The 24156-nt window shown below is 44.1% G+C and overlaps 1 protein-coding gene across 1 annotated transcript; it reads left to right on the top strand.

Annotated features, from left to right (window-relative positions):
• The first annotated feature begins 1619 nt into the window (after positions 1–1619).
• Positions 1620–22955, top strand: FECH (ferrochelatase). The gene is made up of 11 exons (XM_052777380.1): positions 1620–1722; positions 4108–4213; positions 5459–5578; positions 5955–6103; positions 12267–12401; positions 12916–13022; positions 15086–15184; positions 15974–16081; positions 17098–17262; positions 17696–17755; positions 18223–22955. The coding sequence occupies exons 1-11, from the start codon at positions 1665–1667 to the stop codon at positions 18355–18357; spliced, it is 1242 nt and encodes a 413-aa protein (XP_052633340.1). The 5' UTR covers positions 1620–1664; the 3' UTR covers positions 18358–22955.
• The last annotated feature ends 1201 nt before the right edge of the window (positions 22956–24156 follow it).

Genomic DNA, 24156 nt, shown 5'->3' with positions numbered 1-24156 from the left:
AACCAGGACAGTGGGAAACGGTAAGGGAGACCCTCCCGTTGAGTCACGAGGTTCAGAGAAGACCCCTTTGCTTTCTAAACTCCCGTTGGAGTCTAGGTGCGGCTGGATCGACTCCTAGTCCCAGACTTGGGCAGTGGTTTATATCTAAAGGGATTATGAGTGCAGCAGCAGCCTAAAATCCATTCACGGCTGAATAAAAATCACGACAGTAATTTAAGTATAAATTTGAAAGTATTAACTTGTATCTTACAATATACTTGCTATAACTGACTTACTATAGACTATTCAGGTTAGTACACGCACGTGCATAAAGACACTAAGAGAAAGACATAGAAGAGAATAAAAGAGAGAGAGGAAAAAGAGGTATGCCTGTTAAAAATTCCCCTCGAGGTCAGTGAAAATATTCAATTCGAGTGCTTTGGCATTTGTCTCAACGGGCGAAGGGTTGAGCCTCAAGGAGCAGCGGAGAGAATCTGCCCCAGCCATGTTGGCTTTCGGTGACAGACCTCCAGTTTTCGCAAACAGGAGAGTTTGGGAGCTCGGAGAGGCGTCCCGTCCCGCTCAGGGGGAGATGCTGGTCCCAGCCCGCTGCGGTCCGGGAGAGCTCCAAGGGCCTCCCGTAGTACCGCTGCTTGTAGGTTGGGGAGGCGATTGACTTTTGCCATCAACAAATTGCTGGGATGCCAGCTGCGCTGGTACCATTTCACACGCAGATAAGGGAAACTCCGAGACTGAGAACTCCAAACACAGATAGGGGCTGCTCGCAGCGTGTGAGGGGAGGACTGCAATAACAAGGTCTCCAGGTCGTTAGGAGAGAGAACTGGCTGCAGGTTGTTATGAGAAGTGGCTATCTCTACTCCCGTCCCCCGCCTGCCTCCGCCGGGCAGCAGGAGTCCTTGAGACGCACAGCATCTCTCCCTGTCTCAGCTGGGTAAGAGTTCCTGGCACAGCCAAGGGTCGCTTCGCTGCCCGGCTCATTACGCTTATGCGAAGGGCTAGCGAGCCTTCCCGAGTTCGTAAATCAGTCCAGTGAGGGGCAAAGAAACGCACCGCCACTGTCAGATGGTGGAAGAGGCCATCGGTTAATGTCCCCTGGAAGAGGCAGGCTGGGATCGCACTGGGGTCTTCATGAAGCAGGGAAGGAGAGACAACGGATGGCTGTAGGTGAGGATCCTAGGTTGTGTGCAAGAGCTGACCAAGATCTGAGGCAGTGGATGAGCTTCTCTGCTGATACAGCTCCCTGGATTTAAAAAACAATTTTAAATTTTTTCCTTAAAGGATCTGCGGCTCCTTTAAAGCCTAACTGTGCAAACCTAAGAGATGCCCAAGTATGTATTTTATGTCACGTGCACGTTTGCAAAGAAAACCTTCAAAACGTAACCCGGGCACAACGCAAGCAACGCCGTTACGAGTTTAGCTTCAAGAAACGGCGTACTGGGGCCTTTTGTTTGTCTCCATCGCGCGGTGCTCCATCTCCCATTTCTGCGCCCTCCGTCCTGTGGTAACGGTCACGCAGGACCGTGGCGGACGGCCGGGGCACCGCAGCCCGCGGCTCTCCCGCTTCGGCCCCGTCGCCTCCGCCGCCGTCCCCCCGGCACCGCCCCCGCTGCAGCGGGGGCGGTGCCGGGGGGACGGCGGCGGAGGCGACGGGGCCGTCTGAGGGAATGCAGGCGGCCGCCGCCAAAATGGCCGCCGCCGCCGCCGGACGGGCGGCGGGTTATCGTGAGTCTGTGGGCGCCGTGCGCAACCGGCGGGAACGGGGAGGGGGGTTGTGTGTGTGGGGTGTCTGAGGGCGGGGAGGGGGCTCTGCTGAGGGATGCCGGCCTCGCCGCGGGGGCCGTGAGGGCAGCGGGACCGCGTTACACAACGCCCGTGAGGTGCCTTTGCGTAACGCTGCCGGCGGAGCGGCGGCCTCCCGTCCCCGCGCCGTGGCCCGGGGCTGGGGTCTGCGGGCAGCGGTGGTGGGGGGGCTCCGGCGGCGCTGGGGGGCTGCCCCTGGCCGGGGGCGGGGGGGGTCGCGTCGCCGCGCTGTGGTACGTGGGGTGCGGAGACCTTGCCGTGAGTCTGGCTCGAGTGTGGGAAGTGCTGGACAGGCTGATGATGGTTTTGGTTTTTTTTTTTTTCCTGTGAATGAGCGGAGGGCTGTGAGGCTTGGGATGTTTTCGTCTCGGAAAAATCTGTCGTTTGCTGCTGTCGGGCTTGGTTTTTCGTTGTTTGGGTGTTTTGTTGTGGTTAGGTTTTTTCTCCCTCACGAGAGTTTAATTTTAGACGAGGCCCTTTTTAGAAAGCATTTGTGTAAAAAGTCATCCTTGTTTAACCATTCGCAGGTTGCGTTTTCAAAATAAGGCCAGGTGCGGTGAGGAGGTGTGAATAAGAAATACAGCTGCAAGTCAGTTTCACAGCTATCCTAACGCTACAAATGTGCGTTACAGATGCTGTCTACGTACACGTGTGTATTGCAGTTTTTACAACATGCGGTCGGGTTTGCGTGCTCCTTCAGCAGGAGCTCTTCTCCTTAACCTTTGTAGATACAACGCATTACCCAGTTACCACTGTAATGGCGGAGTAACCTCACGTACCTACCGAGAGGCACCGGTGTGCTGACCCTGAGACGAGTGGAAGTGCGGGCACGCACCAGGGACCAGTTTTGTTGGGCCTTGGCTCCAGAGGCTAATACGATAATGCCATTTCTAAAACTTATAAAAGAACACTTTTATCAACGTTCCATCAGGCTGGAACCATCATCGTCGCATGTCCTGTGCGTTCTGTGTCATGTGCTTTATGGTGCAGATATTAATGTGCCCAGACCTCGCCTTAAGTAAAACAAATGCTTTCCAGTATTTATTTACAGCACAGAAGGATCGATACAGCCATTGAAACTTCTCTTTTTATTGTCCTATGTAATTAACATATAGTGTCAGTGCTTCAAAAAGTAATAACCGAAGAACTGGAAGAAGAATATAAATATTTGACAAGAGTCTGTCAGGCATCATCAATGCTTGAAGTTCTTTAGTTTGCAGCCTTTTATATCACTGCAGACACAGGCATCCACAGCTACACACTCTTAATCCCAAGTAAGCAGCTGGATTTGCAAGATGCTTTTCACTGTCATTGATTTCAGCAGGTTTTGAGGGCGTTCAGCATCTGTTCAGGATGTTATTAGGGACCTGTGAAGTATAAGATGGATGCTTTTCTCAGCGGGTGGATCGGCTGTTGAGGAGGTCTGTGCTGTTGGGGCTCAATTGCTGCTGAACTCCTGCAGTCTGACAAGGGAAGTGTCACACCAAACAATTGCTGGAGAGCCGGGGATGCAGAATTTAACAATTTTTTTCATCTTGGGCAATTCACACTATTGTTGCACTAAAAAATATCATGTAATGACTATGAACTCCTAGGGAAAACAAAGCGTGCTTTTGAAAAAGCAGACCGTAACCAGCATGTGGGAAGTAAAATATACTGGGTTTTGGCTGATGCTGAAATCCAGGAATAATAGAAGTCGCCTAGCTGGGTAGGGAGGAAGAAGGCTGCCTGTGTCCTCAGGTAAATGGATTCTGAAATTGCTGCTCAGTGTACATGACACATGGTCAAACGAAGGAACTGTGTGCTCATGGCTAACAGGTACTGACCTACATTGCTGAAGTTTGCTGGGGACCCTAAATTGGCGAATGTCTAACCTACATGGTGGAGGTGGTATAGAAATACTTTGCTTGTCTAGAGTTAGCCCAGGTGTGTCTGTACCATGAGGAGTTACCTAGCTTGACATACTTACTTCCTTAGTGTGTCAGCCCCGCGTGGTTTCTCTTGTGTTGTCACCAGTTATTTTGGACTTACGACTGGAGCTTAAAGATCAGTGAGGCTTTTGTTTGGTTTTAGGTTACTGCCTGGTATCTGAAAAGCTGTTGGTATACAAAGTGTTTAAAGAAAGGCAGAAGCTTGCAATTTCCTGACTTTCTTTGATTCCAGGACCTGGAGCTTAAGGGAGAAAATGCCAAGCAGCACAATACTGCCAAGTGTGTTTATGTAGCTGTTGAGGGATTAGTGCCTATCCGGTGAAGAGGCCCCTCAGCCTGGTGCAAGGTTATCAATGTGCTGTTATCTTTCTTCCAGTTGTAAAAAGCAGCAGTCAGCTGAGGGTCCCGGTGCGATGGAGAGGTCAGGCAACCGCAGCCGCAGTGACAGAAAGCACAAAACCTCAAATTCAGCCAGAAGTGCGGTAAGTTTGCAGTGAGGTCTGGGTGGGTGTGTTGTGCTCTCGTTGCCCTCTGTCCCTCTCAGATATGGTGTGCTGCTGTACTTGCATAGCAAAGCTGGTTGTGTGGTAAAACTTGGCAGTCACGGGGCTTTATCTAGTTTTTTTGTGCGTGTGTGATTGCTTTTATCTGGCTGGCTGCATTCACCGAGCCTCTTGTTTTCACAGTTCTGTGGGGTAAGGATGGCCTGCCTTGTTCTCTGCAGAATGCAGTGAGGCAGTGGCCCACAGTAAGGCCTGAGGCAGTGCAGAAGCAATAGAAGAACAAACAGTAGGATATTATTATTTGAGGTTCTGGTTCCTGCTTCCTGGGTTTTATTTAGCAACCTCCTGATAGACACTCCAGGAGGAAGGGAATGGAAACTGAGGTCCTGACACATCGGGGCAGGCCTAGGCTCCTCTCAGTGCCCCTTTGTAAGACTTTGGCTTGAACAAGAGGAGGGCAAAGCTCCCTGTGCAGCCTCAGCTCTGTCCACTCGGGAGGAAAGAGATCCTGGCCACTGGGCTCCCTCGGGCAGGGGAAATGATTCGGTGGGGAAATCCACCCCTTGGGTGGGAGCTGTGATCAGCAGCCGTTTCTGTAAAAGCTGATACCGCCATCTGCTCCGCTCTGCTGTGCTGGGAGGGACGTTATCCATAGAACAGTGTGCCAGGCCTGCACCTGGATAGAAAACCCATTTTGGGGAAAAAAAAAAAAAAACAACCAACCAAACAACACAAACAAAACCAACCCTGCACTTATTTTATGTGTAGAATGGCTCTTTGCTGCTTTCACTGCTTTAGGAGATGAGATGTGTCTCCAAAGCAATGAAGACAAAGACCTGTGTGGGTAGCTCTTCTGTTTTCTGTGGAAGCTGCTCCTTCGTTTGGTTGGAATCTACAGCTGGCATTCAGCTGAGATAGTCCTTGGACCCTGTTTTATAACCTTCTTTACAGCCTTCAGCTGCAAGATAATTTTCTCAGTATATTTCCAGTTAAACTCTGTGTTGTAAAGTGATTACTTTTTTAAAAAAAGTAAAGATCATGTAAATACTTGTTCTCTGGCTTATTCATGCTTGTAGTTCATATTTTTACATAAGCAGCTCATGCTTCTAAATAGGATGCTGCTTTTGCAAAAGACAAATGCAGAAGGGTAAGCTGATTGTTTTGTAACAATAATAAAAAAAAGCAGTAGGTCACTAGGATTTGAAATATCTCTTGCTTCCATAGGAAACCTAAAACAGGAATCTTGATGTTAAACATGGGAGGTCCAGAACGGCTGGATGATGTGCATGATTTCTTACTTCGTCTTTTCCTGGACAGAGATCTAATGACGCTTCCAGCTCAAAAGTGAGAAACACTGAACTCCTGTGTTACAGTCAGTGTTGGGTGTTGCTGTCTTAGCTGTAGGCTTGAACATGTAACTTCTGTGTATATCAGCATTTCTTAAGACTGTCTCATCTTGGGACCAGTCAGTGCAAGAAACGATGTTATAATTCTCTGGAAATAGGTGTGCCAAAATCATTCTCTTCTAATTGCAAGTTGTGGTTTCCTGTCACCTAGTAAGTTTGGGAAGGGTGATGGAATATAACGTTAAACCATGCAGTGCTGGCTTGCTATAATTTGGGGAGATTGCCACAGAAAACCCACTGCAGTGGAGAGATTTGGGGAAAGGGGTGGTGATTTGGGTTATGGTATTAATATGTGTACCTTTTGAATGCTTTAGTAAATTAGCACCATTAATTGCCAAACGCCGCACACCAAAAATCCAGGAGCAGTACAGCAGGATTGGAGGTGGATCGCCAATCAAGAAGTGGACGGCGGTGCAGGGAGAAGGCATGGTGAAACTGCTGGACAGCATGTCTCCTCGCACCGGTACTTCTTTACTCTACTGTGCTTGTTAGAAGTTTCTTTTGCTTCATGTGTTGAAAGTATATGCTTGTAAAGCAGCTTTTGCTTCTTGATTTCTATTGTGAGTGTAAACAGTGTTTTCAGTCCTGCTAGGAAATTACGACAAAGATATTGCAGAAGTTCTTATTAAAACCTCAGCATATGCAAAAGCATGGGGTTCCCACACATGCAAATACATTTTTGTGCTGTGGTCTGCATTGCAAAATGGCTTTGATTTTGGAGAGTACTGTCAGTACTCATTCAACCTGCAGTAACACAGTGTAGCACCAAAAGCCAACAACCAAACATTTACCCACCTTCTCAGGCTGGATCCAGTATGTGCTGTGTTCCAGCTGCCGCCTCTGTGCCCAAGGTAACTAGCTGAAAAGCTGCCCAGGGTAAGTCCACCCTTAGATGCTTTTGGCGTGTTTCATCTTGCGTAACTTCGGCCATCAGGAAGTTGGGCATCTGGCCTAAGCTGGTGGTCTCTGCTCCATCTTTCATCAAGACAGAGTAGGGCTTGGAGAGGAAGTGATTCAATTCATCTTAAAGTCATTATCAAAGGGCGGGCTTACCCTCTAAAGATACACTTATCTCTCCCCTTTGATTATGGGAAGAAATCTAGATGACTGTGAGACAAATATCTTATTTTCAGATGTCTGAAGCTAGGCGATGGGAGTCTCCGCTGGTGTGTATGAGTGCAAGGTGTCATACCTTGCCCCGTAAGCCCTGCTTGAGCTTGAAGAAGTCTACACTGAAGACAAGCGGTTGAGCCTTAGATGATAAGAAAGGGGAATGTATATTTCATGTGAAAAAATAAGGCAGGCATGGGAGAAGGGTGTTCAGAGTGGCATTCTTGCTAGCATAAATGAGGTGGAGATTTGTGACCATTGGCAGTGGCAGTATAATCTCATGTAATTCTCTTATGAAGAGGTAGAGTGGGAGAATGACGATCCTCTTAGGCTGCGCATGTGCATGCACACACAGAATAAGAAACGCCTGTCGACCTAGGGTTTCCTGGTCGTTCATGTTCTGCACACTGGTGCTATTGAGTTTCACAGGGGGGTGGGATGTCCTGCTGTAAAATGCACGGCCAGCTTTCACGGCTGCTGCACACTCACAGCAGCCAGCAGTTAGGGCTCAGAGAGAGGACAGTGCAGCGTTCCCTGCTCCTGCTGCTTCCTGCAAGTGCCCTTCCCTGTTCAGCGCCAGCTCGGCCACGATGCTGTGCAGGGACTGTCTGATGCAGAACAGCTTTGAGGCCAGAACTTAACGCTATAAAGTGTTTTGTATTTGCCTTTGTTTTGCCAGCCTGAGCCTAAAGAATAGGTGACTGCATGGGAGGGTGTCAGGAGTCTGACTGTTCTCCAAAGTCGCAGGTGTCTTTCGTTCCTCCGAAATGCCCCTCTGCAATTATTGCTTGGAGGTATCCAGAGCTTTTGAAGCTTTGTCTGAATCTAACTATTAATAATGGATGAAAGAACACACACTAATTAGGCCTGATTTCAGGACTGAAGAGGAGGTTGGTTGGAAGAAAAGACAAGGTTTCGTAGATGAACATGGCAGGGCTTGGTTGAGTGACAGCAGTGAGCCCCACCCAAGGACATGAGCAGGAGATAAGGCCTAACGGTTTGGCTTGAGTGGAAGTAGACGCTGTCCTTGCCGTTTCTTCCTTGGTGGCAAGAGAACTTGAAAGGTGAATACAGCCTCCCTCCCCTCTCTCAGGTCACAGAATCTTGCTGAACCTTGCTTCTTCACAGCAAGGAGCTGTGACTTGTATGGATTACCTTGTGCCAAGCTACCTGATAGCACTAGTGTAATGGGAAATGGATGCAGATGCTTCTGTGAATGTCCTTTTACTAATGGCTTCAGCTAACAGGTTTTACTGTGCAGTTGCAGTGGGCTAGGTATGCAAACACAAGACAACTGTGGTTGTGTGCATAATGTTAATTTGCTGTGATTCAGCCATGTTCGATCTCTCTCCTAAAACCTCCAACCAAATTGATACATGAGTCGTTTTTCACCCAGGTTAAGCGCATTCATGGTGGAATTTGCACCAGTTTAGCTACTGCTTTCAAATTGGTTGTTAGCTGAATTTGACTTCAGCTTGTATTGTTGCTCAGTTAGCAGCTATGATGAACTAGAAGCCTGTTCCTCTTCTGCTGGTTGCTGAAGGTGATAGGTCATTTGCTTAGGGTACCTTTTATGCTACGGTTTCTTGCTATGTGACATTAAAACCATGGCGCTAATAAATGTGAGTGGCAGCACTAGAAATTAAACTTCCACAGTCATGTAGCAGCTCAAGGGTGATGGCCATCTTCTGTGTCTTGCCTCTCATGGGACAGGCAGAAAAAGACAGTCAATCACCACTGTTTTGACAAAAGCCAGGAGAAACAGTGACGTGATGGTTGGTCTGCCTGAAATGACCTGTCTGGGGTCACCTTTGTTCCAATAAGATATTTCTCTGCATTATGCTTTTTGTTCTTGAAGCAGCAGACTACCTTTGTGAGTAGAAGGAATTAACAACATCACTAAGCTCCCCTCTGAATTCTTCACTGATGTGTTGGCTACAGACAATACTTCTCATACTGCCACACCAATAGGAACACTAAACATTTTTAACAGAAGTACTGCTGGAGTAGAAGCCTCCAAAGAGGAGCACTCAAAGTTCTCTTCAGCTCAGCAGCTTTACAATGCGTGATGCTGCAAGCCGCCTTCTCCCTTCAGTTTCTGTGACCTTTGCTGATGTGGTGCTGGTGTGTCAGGGAATCCCCCTTCATTTTTGACAATACATATTATTTGATTCCTAGGTATTTTGTAGTTCTTTGTGGTGCCTGCTTCAGGCTTCGGTAGAAAAGGGCTAGAGGTAGAAGAGTGGTAAAAGGGTCTGGAAGGTGAAAAGTAATGCTCTTGGAAGGCTAGGACCAAATTTATTTCATTTGTTCAGCATGTAACGCATCACTGATACCTTCTTTTGGGTGATGTTTGATCCTTTTTTCCACAGGTGCTACTCTAGCTTAATTCCAGCTGTGGTCCCTGCAAGTATAGTCAAAGCCTGAAGCCAAAACCGCACCCTGCTGTGGCATCCAAGGCAGTAGTGTTTTTAGCAGCAGTAGCCCCTGAAGGGTCAGGCTTGCAACAGGTTCTGCAGATAAAGCTTAGAAAGTTTATCTGCTTTTCTCAGTGTACTACTCCCGCTTGCTTTTGTTTGGTGACCACTTTCTGTGAAGTCACACCCACCTCTGTGCAGTTCTTACAGCTGATAAGTCATTTAGAGACCTCCTTTTTTACCCAGCAGTAGCTGCAGTTTTAAAAATTGAGCATGCTAACCATTGCTAACAATTGAATTAAGTGCTAACCATTTCCTTAAGCATTTCAAGTAACTTGCAGCGTTACCAAGTACTGTGTTGCTTCAGAATAGCTTGAAACAGTTGGATGTGCTTCCAGACTGAGCTACGCATTTCGGAATATTGTGTGCTCACAGGTAGCTCTTTGGGAATGCTGAGCCCTGTTAACGAGTAACTCGCAAGTTGTGGTGGTAAGACTTGAAACACATGGCAAAGAAGAAATACTTCGCATACTCGTTTTACCTTGATCTGGACTTTTGGGGCATGGAGTTTATAGTTGTGTGTATTTGCAGTCGGTGAAGAGCTCATGTTAGGCAGTATCAATAACCACCTGTAAAATTCCGTCCTGTGTAAATTAATCAATCTACTGATTTACTGACTTGGACTATACATTTGGCATGTTACACTTTGGCAATGGGACTAATGTAAAGTAGTACATGAACAGCCTCACCCATGTCATCTGGGAACAATATAATTTTAAAATGAAGCTTTATTGTTACAGGCAGCTGTCTGAAAATGAACAAGAGCTCTTCCTTTCTGAATGAGTGGGGTTGGGTAGGCTTGGTAGTCTGTAAGAATAAATCACGCAAACATGGTGATAGGAAAATCCATTTCTATTGTTGGGGTTTGTTTTTTTTAGTGCTGGCATCAAATAGGCTAATGTCTTGCAATGGTAATTATATTTTAAGAAGGCACATCTTTTTTACTGTTTTTAATTATAACGGTTCTTATTATTTCTTACAAGTTGTATTTTAGCTGAGATTCCCTTGTCAGCAGAATGCAAGCTCACAGTATGAGGGGGCCATGTTGTTTCTTTAAATTGGCAGCTCTTTGTGGAAGGAGATGTCACTCTGTTCCCAGTAGTTGTGAATAACTGTAACAACAAAATGAACATAATCTCTCCTTTGCCTGTGACCCAGGACAAAATGTAATACTGTGAGAGTATTGCAAGAAGTTTCCAGGTTGGCCATGTTTTTTCCCAGTATGTCCTTTCCCAGGTTAAACTCCTACTGTCTTTGCTCTTGTTAGTCAGACTTTTGTTTTTAATGCCATTTAAAAATGTTAATGAGGTTACTGGCTCTCAGGGCTCCTGACATTGGGTCATTATTTGCTGCTGCTCCCAGCTGGGAGCTGTCTTGCTTCCTGCAGAGAACTGGGGCTGACTAAACCTGTTTTCTGAATCCTGCATAAATGTATGGAGTGGAGACCAAGCATGGGACATCTGCTTCCTTCAGAAACCTTTTAAATGTTATTTCAGAGCTAGTGACCCGGAAACCCTGAAGAAGAAACTTTGCTTTTGTTCTAAGAACCTCTGTCCTCTACTTAAAAAAAACCAAAATAAAACAGCAAACCTCCCTTTCCTCCCTCCCCCTAACCAAACCATACTCCCCTAACCTCGAAGCAGACACCCAAAAGATAAGCGGAAAATGGAAAAACCTAAAATGTTGTCCTTGGAGAGAATGATATTGCCTCCAAAATAAAGTGTTTAAAGTCATGAAGATTTCTGTGAAAAACACCCAGAAAACAGAATGAAAGAATATGCATCCCTTATTCAGTATCACTGATCTCCTGCCCCAGACAACAGTCCTGGTCCTTGGGGGTTTATGTGCAAATGGAGCAGACTTACCAGGGTGAGGGAGGGCATCTTCTCTCGCGAGGATGGTGACCAGAGAAGTTGCATCAAACAATGATTCCACCTTGTCTTGTTTTTAGCTTTGTTTTTTAATGTGGTTAACTGGAGGCAAGGAAGTGGAAAGAAGTGAAATAGAATTACATCTGCATAATATGATGAAGGAAAAGAGAGTAGGTGAGGGAAAGGCAGGGGAGGCAGGTGTTTGCTGAAGCTGAAAAAGGAGTTAGAGGGCAAGGAAGGGAGGACATGTGGAGCAAACGGTTGGTACGTGGGAATTCTGCCTGAATGCCCCTGCAGTGCTGGGACTGAGGGCCTGATCCGGCAAAGGCAAATGAATCCTTCGTGCACTGAAGGCATCCTGTTTTGAGGACTTCTCTATTGGCACCTGGAGCATGAAAGGGATAAAATTACCTGGTTTTCTCGAAACACCTTATAAGCAGCTAATGTCTATAAGGTGCAGGGCCTTTTCCTGTTTGAAACTGATCCCTGTAGAGCAGAATATCTCAGCGCTGGCAACACAAAATTGCAGCCCAATTATGTTCAAAAGTTTAGGTAAATCAAATTTCCTGAAATGTGCAAACTGCTTAAGCAATGTGTTTCCTTTTGTATGGTGGAATGAAGAAAGCCTTGTCTTTCCTAAGGTTTTGGCATTTTAATTACATTGGTGTATTTAAAACATCTGACTTCTGATTTCAGTACGCGAGTTGAGCTGTGCTGTTAGGAAGCCTGTAGCACGTCTGTAATTGTGATCTGGGTTAGGGCATAGTAGTGTTCATTTAGCATCTCAGAGTGATACTTTTTTACCAATGCATCCTTTAAATCAGAACTTGCCCAGTAAAATGTCAGAGCTCTGTACAGTCTGGAAACCACACCTCTGCTTAACTAAGTAAAAGCAGAAGAATGATGCTTCCTGCAGAAGCAAACAATAGTATAAATCACTTTTAAATTCTAATAACAGCAAAGTCAGTTACCAGAAGAAATACTTGGCCAAAGAAAGATGTGTTTATATGACAGTGGTTTAGAAAAGTAGCCAGAAAATTATCAACAAGTTTATTTCAACAGTTCCAGTCTGTCTGGTTCTATACTTTGTGCTTATTAATGATGTGTTATTCAGAGTTCTTGTTTTTTTTTTTCCCTGCAATTCCTTTTCCTATGCTCTGGCTGGCAGCACCTCACAAATACTACATTGGCTTCCGGTATGTCCATCCTCTGACAGAAGAAGCAATTGAAGAGATGGAGAAAGATGGCATTGAAAGGGCTATCGCTTTCACCCAGTACCCACAGTACAGTTGTTCTACCACAGGTGAGCGTCTGTGCAGGAGCAGAGCATGGACAGAGGCGAACGGAGGCGCATGTCTGCGAGCCTGAGGGAGCCTGCAGAGTGTCAGTGCAAGCTGTCCTGTCTTCCTCAAAGTGCCCCTTCCTGTTAGCTTCATTGCCAGCTCAAGGTCTTCTGTATTTACTAGAATTCCGAGTTTTGGGTAGAGACTTCTTAACTCGGGGCAGCTTTATGTTACCATTGTTACTGTGAGATAACATAAACTGAAGGCTCAGGAACACGACTGAGTAAGCTTTCTTCATGGAAAATAGAACAATAATTGTTCTTTAGTTAAAGAATGGTGTAGCAAATTGTTACTGGCTTGTACATTGTATGAACTTTGATATGATTGTTCCCATTTGAGGCTCTCGGTTCTGACTGACTGTTGCATTTTAAATATGTAGCATTTTTAAATATTATAATACCTTGCTACAAAACTTTTAATCTGACAGGTTGCTAATGCCTTGGCTGAACTTATGTTCTTAATTCTGTATTTCAGGAAGCAGTTTAAATGCCATTTATCGCTACTACAATAAAAAAGGGGAGAAGCCAAAGATGAAGTGGAGTATAATTGACCGATGGCCCACACATCCCCTTCTTATTCAGGTATGGATTTGTATGAGAGCCTTTGAAGTTAGCAGTCAGAATGAGACGTGAACTGAGCAGGTCTGATATGTTATCAAATTGGCATTCCCTGGGGTTTTCTTAGATTGGTCGATGTAGGAGAAACTTGGTATCTTTGCATTGCCAGCTGACCTTAAAACAACAAGGAACTAAGTAAATACAGATTTTTATTGAGTTTCCTTTTTAGAAATATTTACTACCAGTAAAAACAAAGTATAATATTAAGCAACAGAAACATTCTGAGGAAACACTTCACTTTGATCAAGTCTTAGCTTCTAACAAAACTTAAAAGATTTTTAGCTATAGAATGTACTGAAAGAAGATGAACCTATTTGCTGATTTAGGCTGTGTTTATATATTTTCGTTAAAAAAAAAAAAAGAAAAAATATTTGAGAAGAGTAACAGAAATACTTCAATTTGAGGGTACGTTTTAGTTACTGTAATGAAATGTGTCATGTCTACTATGTATGAAATTACAGGAAAAGGATGGTTATTTCATGCCAGATGTTTTGGCATGATAATGTGTGAAAGTGACCATCATGCATGTCTTGTTTTAAAAGCATAGTCATATTATTGTAATAGTGTTGGCTGGAAGGAACCTCTAGAGGTCATTAGTCCAAATTCCTGCTCAGAGCAGGTCTATGGTTGACACATGTACATATCATGTCAGTTCATCAGATTCTTATCTGGCAGCAAAGAGGTAATTCTTGGTACAGCACTGGCTGTGGCAGGAGCAATAAAGGGAAACCTTCTTGCTCCTTCCTTTTCAGAGAAAATGGCATTTTTGTCTTTGTTGGGGAGCTTCTCCTCTAGTTTGGGTTTTGCAATTTTTGTGGTGTGCTGAACAGATGATAAAAATGACTGAAGGAAGGCAAGGTGGAACTGCCTGCACTGTGTGATGTTCCCCTGACAAGCTGCCTGAGTGTGGTGCTGTCCTGGGATGTGACGTTGTTATGCACTCTCCATGCCTTCAGTATGTATTCTCCTTGCCTTCAGTGAAACACCTCAGCAGAATTTAGGAACCTTTCATATCTTCAGGGAAGCTGCAAAATGGTTTCCATTAGACAGAGTACATACAACGTGGGGTTTTTTTGTTTGTTTGTTTGTTTGTTTTTAAATAAGCTCACCAGTGTGCATTTCTTTAAGTCCAGGGAGGCTGTAACTGAAAGGTCTGGCTTAGCCCCTGATTATAAAGTTGAAATGGAGACTGAATTTTTTTAACATTTCTGAGATATTTTACAGTGAAAAACAGCAAAGAGAGAAGACCAGGCAGACAGAATTTTCATGCTCCTGCAGCACCATATGCCGGCAGTGATGGCAGCTGCTTTTCTCTCCGTATGCTCCTTCAGCCTTGCTGTGTGTATGCAGTGTTACGGCTCTCAGTTCAAACGCCGATGGTGGGAATGAAGGGTCAGAGGTGTTTCCCTGATTTTTTGTGTAGTACTAAGAACATTTTGGGTGTTGATGGACAGAGGTGTCCGTCTCTCCCATGTTCTCTCCTGTCAGCTGCACTCAAGGTGGAGGTCTCTGAATACAGTTGAATACGGTTATCTCAAACTTACTTCAACAGCCCATTAGGGGACACCTTTCTCAGAGCAGGCTCTTCTCTGATGCCATGCGTGTCTACTCTGAGTCAGTCTAAGTGTAATGGGGCTGCTAAAGAGAGGATGGTTGTGCTCTGCCCATTCACCATTTCTCTTTCCCCCTGCACAAGCAGCTGCACACATGTGCCCTCCCCAGCCCGGGAACCGCTCTTCAGAGGTGGTAGAGGAGAGTTGTTACCAGTATCTTAAAACTACTGGGATGATCAAAAGTTCACGGGGGCCATTGGTGTGTTGGGACCAGGCACTGTGTGACGCTGTATACTTGACAGTATGTAATATGTGCTGCCTCTCACTATTGCCCGACGCATACTGAAAGGGGAATTTTGAAGTTCTTAAGGCAACCTGGAACACTGAAGCTGCCTGTCTTGGGTCATGTGAGATCACATAATGCCTCTTGGTGTTTCTGATTCAGGTCTTTGCTTTTTTTTTTTTTCTGAACAGTGCTTCACCGATCACATACAGAAGGAATTGAACCTGTTTCCACCCGACAAAAGGAAAGATGTTGTCATCCTCTTCTCGGCTCACTCGCTGCCCATGTCTGTGAGTTATGTCAGATCGTTTCTGTCATTGTTAGGCCAGAGTCACAGTGGTTGGGCTGAATGGAAGGGTATGTGGCTCACACACCCGTGCGGTAGGGCCGCAGTTGTGGAATTGCCAGGCAAATATAAAAGAGAAGTAGGAAGGTGAGTTAGTGAGTTGCAGGTGGAAGCCTGAAGTGGGGCTGAAGGTGAGGCACATGAGCTGTGGTTACTCTCCTGCATGCTTACTCAGATCTGTGCAGTTGGCCACCCTTGAAGATGGGGCACTGGGTTAGGTCAGGCTCAGTACGGCTGCTTTCATGGCCTCACAAATGTGCCAGCTCAAACCTGGATGGTAATGAGGGGGAAAATTTGGTTATTTTCTCACCTCTAGAAAGCAGTAATAATACTTCCCTTGAAGGAGTGAAAGTAAAATCTTTGCAACGTTGCAATAAATTACTTGATCCTCTGTCAGCAACCAGCAACTGCAGTGAAATGGCTCTCAAATAATTTTTCAAAAATGCAGTGCTGTTACTGAAATGTAACTTTATCTACATGTGATGATAGAAGAATTTATCTTTTATCATGGGAAGGAGGAGGAGTAGATGTTCGGGTAAAGCAGCTTCATCATGGGTTTTGCTGGGCAAGAATGCAGTTTTTCTTCCCTGTTTTGGATGAGCCAGGCACTTGATACAGACCGTCCTGGGCACAGCCACATCACAGGCAGCATGCTCACCTTCCCCAGTATTTAGGTGGTCTTTGCCCAAACATGTTCACTGGAAGAAAAAGGTCTGGTGTTTCTGTGTTGAAGGTGGTGAACCGTGGTGATCCATATCCTCAAGAAGTGGGAGCTACTGTCCAGAGAGTCATGGAGAAGCTGAACTACTCCAACCCTTACAGGCTTGTGTGGCAGTCCAAGGTATGTGCTCAGGGAAGCTGTAAAGCCACCTGCCACTGTAAAGCTTTTCGGGTGATGGAGTTTATGATCTTCCAGCTTAAGAAGATCATAACCTCAGTGCCTTTTTCCTGTTTTCAGCAAGTATTTCTGCTTCAACAGAATTCCCATCTATTACTCAAATTCAGTCTTTCCAGATACTCTATCCACAGTTTCTTGCCTTTTTTTGTATATTGCATCTTTTTAACGTAGATTTTTGATGTGTCTGTTAGAAAACCTATGATCTCAAAACATCTAGTTTGGCATTTATCATTCTCTGTCAGAAGGAAGAATTGAGCACTCTCTGGATTTTTAAGGTGTTGCCTTTTGAGGATCTCTGAGCAATTTTTCCAAAGTCATCACTGTGATACAGGCATTCTTAATAATGATATGAGCCTAATCCAAACAGGCTTCATTATTCTTGACGAAGACTGCTTGCATTACTTTGTGCTTATTATTACTACTGCAAATAGCAAGGAACATCAGTTTTATCAGAATTACGTAGTACAAGTAACCTTATGTCTCGGGGGCATTATACCTATTGCCATTGTTGTCTTGTTCTTAAAGTTGCATATTATGGTACATCAGCACCAAATACTTCATGGATAGTAGAGAGGTAAGGACAGTTTGCCACAGAGAGCTAACTTTAAGAGGCCGATAAACCCCGTGCAGTAGTGGTTAGGGTTTTAGTGAACTGAAAACAGTAGATCTTTATTTGAATTTTCATTTATTTTAATGAGAGTTTCATTTAGGCCAGCCCAGGTTCTGTTTCTTTATGATTTAAATGGCTGGACAGTATGTCTTCATAAAAAATTTAATGGAGAAAGTGAGAGGTACTATCAAAAGCAGGGAAATACAAATAACTGGCTCCATCTTAAACATAATCTGGTCTGTGTTGTCTTGCTGAAGAAAACGTGGGTGTTCTTTGTAAGCATGATTTAATGACGGATTTTTTTCTTTTTCTTTTTTTTTTTTTTATTTCCCTCCCCCTTTTCTTACAGGTTGGACCAATGCCTTGGCTTGGTCCACAGACAGATGAGACCATTAAAGGACTGTGCCAAAGAGGAAAGAAGAACATGTTGTTGGTCCCAATAGCATTTACAAGTGACCACATTGAAACACTTTATGAACTGGATATTGAGTATGCCCAAGTTTTAGCGAATGAGGTAAATGTTTTATAGTTCTTATAACTGTTTGGATAGTGGTGCCCCAAAATTACTTTTCCTGTATTGAAATTTGCTTTGTAGTTGCTTTTTGCAATATGATCTGGGACAAATTTAATTTTTCTGTAAATTGAAAATTAATCTGAACTGGCATAACTCAAATGAATTTTTAGCAACACAAAACAGGTGGGAATTTGTCTTTCTAGATTTAACTTTTTAAGCCACTACTATCCTTACTAAAAAAGGATCGTTGATTTATGGCAGCAAAGTGAAATTTTGCATCATAGTTATTTTTGTTGTATTGAAAAATATGGTATTGCATTTAATTCTGTCATTTTGGGGCAACTTCTGAAAGAAGTAGAAAAGAAGATTTTGAAGGCTTAACTAGTGAAGGATCTAGCAGACTTAACTTCTTCTCTCCTTATTTTTGATTCAGTGTGGAGTTGAAAATATCAGAAGAGCAGAGTCTCTTAATGGAAATCCACTGTTCTCCAAGGTATCTTCTTTGTTACAATAGTTGTAAAAGTTTGCAGTTGTGTGTTTCCCACTAGATTATGGATGTCTTCTTGTAGTTTTAAAGTATTCTGAGTTTAAGAGTGAAAATGGAAACCCCCATACTTAATCTGTATACCACAAAGTGTTTTCTTTTACCATAGTTTGTGGGTTCTCTTTTTTTTTTTTTTTTTAAAAAAGAAGTTCAGAAGTTTGGTTTGACAAAAAAGAAAAACAGTTTTGTATTCATTTGTAGTAGTCTTTTAATGAAATATTTTTCTTAAGATATTATGCCAATGCAGTTTTAAAGCAGGATTTTCTGCTGAAGTAAAGGGGGCTGGCGCTTAAAAAGTGTAGTCTGATGGATACACAATTTGGCAATCTCACTAGTCAGTGTGACATGTTAAAGCATTTTTTTATTTTATGCAGCTAGGTTTGCTCACTTCTGATTTTTAATTAACTGTCTTTCAGGCTCTGGCAGACTTGGTCTGTTCGCATATCCAGTCGAACGAAGTCTGCTCCAGGCAGTTAACTCTCTGCTGTCCGCTCTGTGTAAATCCCATCTGCAGGGAGACAAAAGCCTTCTTCACTAATCAACAGCTGTGATGGGTGTCTAGGAGAGCACCACTGGATTATGCAGGAAAATTGCCCTGGTGAAGCAGAGCAAAGGAAAGAAATCGCTTGACCAAACTCTCCTCCGTTACATACTTGCAGGCTGGTAGTCTCAGTGGTGTTAACCTCATGTAACAGTGAGGAGAACTTGACTTTTTGTTTTGTTTTGTTTTTTCTTACGTTTTCTTTGTTTGAGAAGAGTTTGTAGAAAGCAGGGAAATAAGGGCGTTTATCCTGTGAGATGTGAAAAGATCTCGTTTCATCTGATTCTGATTGGACTTAGCATGAGCCCATAAGTATGCACTGAAAAACTTAAAAAAATTTTCTACAAATTAGTTTCTATTTCCTATGCAGGGATTTATTTGTATGCAGTTTTGTCATGAGTGCATTAATTTCAGCTTTCCAAGTCAAGCATACAATTATTTGTTTTGATTATGCTTAAGGTACAGTATAACCAGCATAGTCAACAATTGTCTCTTCTGAGGGTGATTTTTTTCAGATGGGTTTGAAGATCAAGTGACTTCTAATGCTTTTTAAATAATGTGTATATTTTTTTTTAGAGCATAAAGATAAGGCTTTGTTTTGGTTTGTTTTTTTTATCCTGCCAGAAACTTCCAGTGAAAGCTTAGCTGGGATAGTAGAACGCACAAGATTTGTTTACATTTTCTGAAAAAACACTCTCATTATCTGCAGGAAAGCCTCAGCGTTTGAAGAGCATAAAATGAAAGGAATAAGCCTGCTTGGGTGATGCTGAAGAACATGCTCAATTGAAACAAACTGTATGTTTCAAATCCAGCAGCTATCAGCAGCATGTATGGAAACATGTTGGTTTATCTTTTAAGCAAAATGGCTTTTTAAAATTACTATTAAAAAGGGCTTTCCCTGTTTGGCTACATAAATTTAGGAAGTCAGGCTTGCTCTCCAGAAGGTTTATAGATCTGGTCTGTGCTATCTACTGTGCCACAGTGCTGTGGTTTTTGTGGGATACCTATGGAGTTCCACGGGTACAATTGATCTAGCTTAATTGATGTTGTTGTTTAAAACTGAGATGATAAGTCAGGAATAATTTACATTGCAGATGCCCGAGAGCAGGCAGCCCCGCAGGTTAACAGCTGGGTGCTTATGCATACTTTTTGACAAAAGCCGAATTTTGTCTGTTCGATTTCTGGCACTGATAGTGGGCCAGGAGTATGCACTCATAACCCAGCTAAACTTCTTGCTTGTCTTGGCAGGCGTTGGGGTGCATCAGGACTGCTGAATGCACTCCTAAGCAGTGGTGGTTTTGTAGAGTGAAAAACCTTTTTAGGGCAGTATTCCCTCACTGTCGGCACCAGGACCGGTGTCCAGGTTAGTCTTGGGAGGGGGCTTTTCTGAAAGGCTGGTCGCCCCAAAGCATGCCTGAGCTCGGCACTTGAAGTAGTTCAGGGCAGAAGTACCGCAGCACCTCAGTCAGTGGTCCTCTCGCACAGGGACCTCTCCTCCTGGGAGGGACAAAGGAGGAGCAAAGCTGTGACAGTGTTTGGTGGGACTGAGCCATATGTGTATTAGTCTAGCTGTCAGCTTCATGGGTATAAATGTTTACTTTACGTAATTAGCACTGAAATGCCAGTACTTTGGCAACACAGGTTGTTTTCTGTAAATGGATGATTCAGCTAATCATGATGTTTGAGAAGCAGATGCCGTGCTGCTCAGACAGTTTTATTTGTGTATGTAATTATGAGGCATGAACAGTTTGAACCTCTGATCTTTCAAGGATAGGGTAGTTTAAAAAGAAAATAGGCCTCTGTTGGTATAACAGGGGTTTATCTTGTTCTATTTTATGTTGAAAGAATTAAACACGGGATACTAAAGAAATGAATGGATGCTGTGTCGATCAGCCAGTGGGCCAAGTACTGCCACGGAGCAATGTAAATCCTACTGTACAGCCTCGCTAGGGCCTGTGGCCTAATATGTCTTGAGAGTTGATTGATGTCTCCACTGCCATACTGCAGCTTCCGTGTGTGATTATGGGGAGACAGACTTGAATTCCTTCAGTGCCAGAACCTCCTATATTACTGCTGTCCCTCGTTGCTTTAGCAGAAAGAAGTCTTCCTTGACCCTTCATACCTGTGCCTGTTTCAGTGGCAGGGAACTAGAAGCCAGGGCTTCTGTTCTCCCTTTCTTGCTCCATTCTTGGTCTCTGCTCGCTGCCTTGGCAGGAAAAAGGAGTGCAAAGCTGATTCCTGCCCTTGCTCAGGTGGAGTAGGTAGGACTATCACGTGTGTGGAAGGACGAAATTTTCATGGAAAAGCTTTGAATCAACATCAAAAGAATAAAAATGGCTGCAATATATCTGGGAAGGGAACACTAGCCTTACGTCTCTTGTTGGACAAAGAACTTTCTCTGATCCCATTTCTCTGCTTGACACTTACGGGTCAGTGGAAAACAATCTGTTTTGTAAAATCTTCCTACTTGCACCTCTTTCCTACCAGCTGAAGGGTATATTGACCTTCAAATCCAGGTTGTGACCAGTGCATTTAGAAGTGTGGCTGAAGCTGGAAAGTGAAGGTTAACTTCTTATGAACACTGCGATACTATAAATATAGATTGGCTTTTTATTTCCATACTGGAGAGAGTACTGAAAATATTAGCTGGCACTAATTATGAGGCATTATGTTTGTCCCCAGTAATGAAAGGTATTTAAAATTCACTTTTTAGTATGCTAACCACAAGTGAGATAATTACTAAGCCCATTGCTGCTATTAGACCATAATGTAGAAATCACTTAATTTTTCTAGCTTTTAGCAGATGGATCTCATCTCATAGTGTTGGTGGGGTTCTTCATTTTGCTGAACAGATCATGTAATATTACTCCGTTCTGCTATTTAACACACATTATTTTGTCTTAGAGCAGCATCAAAAACCTGTTGAAAAACTACCTGAGCAAGTTAGCTGGCAGCTCTGCTTAATATTTTTAATAGAAGTCTAGATAACAGTGAGACTACTAACAGTGGGAATTCTGCTGCCATTGAAATCTAATCCCGGGCTTTCTGTTTGGGAGCATTTCTAACTATGCTAACTAACAATGGAATTAATTTGACCTTACTTTAGATGCTTCCGATCTACATGTTGACATCTGAGCTGGTGTCCTAGGTACTATTTATGGTCAAAAGATTGTTTTAATATGCATTTCTGAGAAATTTTTCATCTCTCAAAGCAGATGTCCGCAGCAGGTTGGATGAGTTTCACTCCGTTGCTGCCTCTGACCATGAAGGGAGCATGGTGCACTAACTCGGAGGTAGTTAGCTACGTTGCACATGTCTAATGTGAGGAGATATAAATCCCATCCATTTATGTGCCTTCTTCTTCAGCACTCTGCCAGTGGTGTGTAGCTGCTGCACTTGGGAGATTGCAGTCTTAATCCTACAATTATGCATTCAGTTTGCCCCTCTGGCAGATTTTAAACATGTGGTGCTACTAACTCAGGACCCAGCCTTGTCAGATCCTGAGCACTTTCTGCTCTGGTTGGATTGGTTTGAGCATACGGAAGTGTCAGCATCTGGGAGACTCTAGTCCTCAGACAATAATCCAGTTTGATTTTTTTCGTTATCAGTTACACTTCTTTTTCAGTACTTTATTTCATTTGCAAGTGTTTATCATTTACATATACCCTGACAAAAAGCAACCAGTTGGAAGTGAGCTTAAGTGATGTGTTGAGGCAGCGTTGTATCCCAAGATTTCGTCAGTAAGAGCCGAGTCCTCAGGCTGGACTTGAGCAGTGGCGAGGCTTCAGGGACAGTACGGTGTTGCTGTCCCCGTGCCCAAGCTGCTCGGTCGTACTCCTGCTAATGCTGGCGGTGCTGTTTGCAGCGCAGGCCGACAAACAGCTGCACAACTGAGACTGCACCTGAAAGTAGGAATGAGAGCTGGGGAGTGGAATCTTCACAGCAGTGCTCCCACAGCACTGTGGAGCTCTGGCTTGGAGATATTGATGGAAAAATAGAGGAGTTCAGAAACAGAGCCCTTGATGTCCTAAGGAAAGAAGTGGGAAGTAAAGGTGTTTGCAAATGGAATGTTTTGAAGAATTTGCTCATGATTAGGCTGTGCTCCTGAATTAACTCCCTGCAACTTTGCTTTTTTCTTTTTTTGTTTAGTTGAAGTTTTTCTCTTTTGGAGTTTATAAAATCTCCCTTGTTACTGGCTGCATTTTAGAAAATGTGATAGCTTCCAAAAGTGGTGCTGTAATATTGAAAGGTGTGCGGATAGTGTCTGTGAGCTAAACTCCTGCTTCCCCTGGAGAAGAGGATGTTACAGTTGAGTTCAGTGGGGCTGGGATTTTCCTAGGAATATCTAAAAGCTCACTTTATTTTCCCGTTCTACCACACCGACAGAGTTGGTAATCAGTATGAAGTGTAAGATGCAAGAGAGAGAGAAGTTCCTTTAATTTTTTTTTTTAATGCCAGATGTGTACAAATACTTGCTTTTAGTCCAACATACATATTTCAGATTGAACAAGGACTTCCATTTAATGTAACACAAAAAAATTGTATAATCTTACTGTGTATCATTTGCCATAAAGATGGAATTTCAATTAAATTTTTTGGAAGAAATAACTGAGCTGTGTGTCTTTAGTAAGAGCCCTTTATGATGGTATTTGATGTTCTCTCTGTTCCTTCCCTTTTCTCTGCACCAGAAAGCAAAAGTATTTGGGCGTGTCCTGGGCAGCGTTTCGATTCGGATCTGTAGTGAACTGCGAAGCCATGATTCCTCCTGACAGAGAGTTGATTCACTTTGTGCACAAGGGGTTCAAACTCAGGGTGCCTCTGGAAGGAAGCACTCCAGATGTGCACCAAACACTCCCACTGCGCGGGGGTCTCGGCCAAATCCTGTCTGAATGCTCGGTGCAAGGAACCAGACTAATGTTACCTGGAGTTAGGGCCTCAGCACCCACTGAGATACACTGGTCTGGTCCCGATGTGCCAAATTACTTGCTGAAGCAGCCAAGCCATGGTGGGTCCATCCCTTAGGTTTTCAGGGGAAATAATGGCACTTGAGCCCTCCGGGCTTGCAGTCCTTCAGGGTCAAGTCGGGCGCACGCGAGGGCAGAGCTCGCTAATGAAGTTCTTGAACAGCAGCATTTATCTGGGTATTTATGTGTGGTTTTGAAAATGGATGTGCCCAGTAGTCAAAGCTGCTTATTCTGCTCATGCAGAAGTGCCTGTATAGATAACCTTTCAGCAGTTAGTGCAATGTTGGATGTGATAATTTCATGCGGCCCTCACCTCCGTGACTTCCCAGCTGGGCTAACAAACCCCAGTATCAGTTAAACTGGTCCCTTGGTGGAGGTGACAATTGCACAGCGAGGCTTTTGCACAGGAATCTGCCTACCTCTGGCTCAGAGAGCAGTGCCTTTGTTTGCAGTTTCCTGTAAAAGGGGTCAAATTCAGCCTGAGCCTTTTTTTTGAAGGCGCAGTCTGTTCCCGCGTAGATGAGCATGGTCAGGCTGGGGTGAGTTACACCTCGCCCTGCCTCTTCGGCTCTGTTTGCCACAGTCTCGCTAACTGTCTGGGACACTGCCGAGTGACGCTTCAGGATGTGGAAGGGGATATAAAACACACAGATGCGCTCGGTGTGGTTTCCTCATGCCGAGGTCCAGCTACATGCTTGGAGGAGGTGTGGAATTGAGCGTCAGTCTGCTTTCTGTGAAAACGGGGTTTGCGTGCTTTCTGTAAGAACAGGCTCGAGAAGATGGTGAATGAAAGATTTGCAGTAGTTTTGAATTCCACCTGTGATTGTTAATTTATTCAGTTATCT

The sequence above is a fragment of the Harpia harpyja genome, chromosome Z (assembly GCF_026419915.1).
Source record: "Harpia harpyja isolate bHarHar1 chromosome Z, bHarHar1 primary haplotype, whole genome shotgun sequence".
In the NCBI taxonomy this organism is placed as follows: domain Eukaryota; kingdom Metazoa; phylum Chordata; class Aves; order Accipitriformes; family Accipitridae; genus Harpia; species Harpia harpyja.
This window is presented reverse-complemented; position numbering and strand designations above follow the sequence as displayed.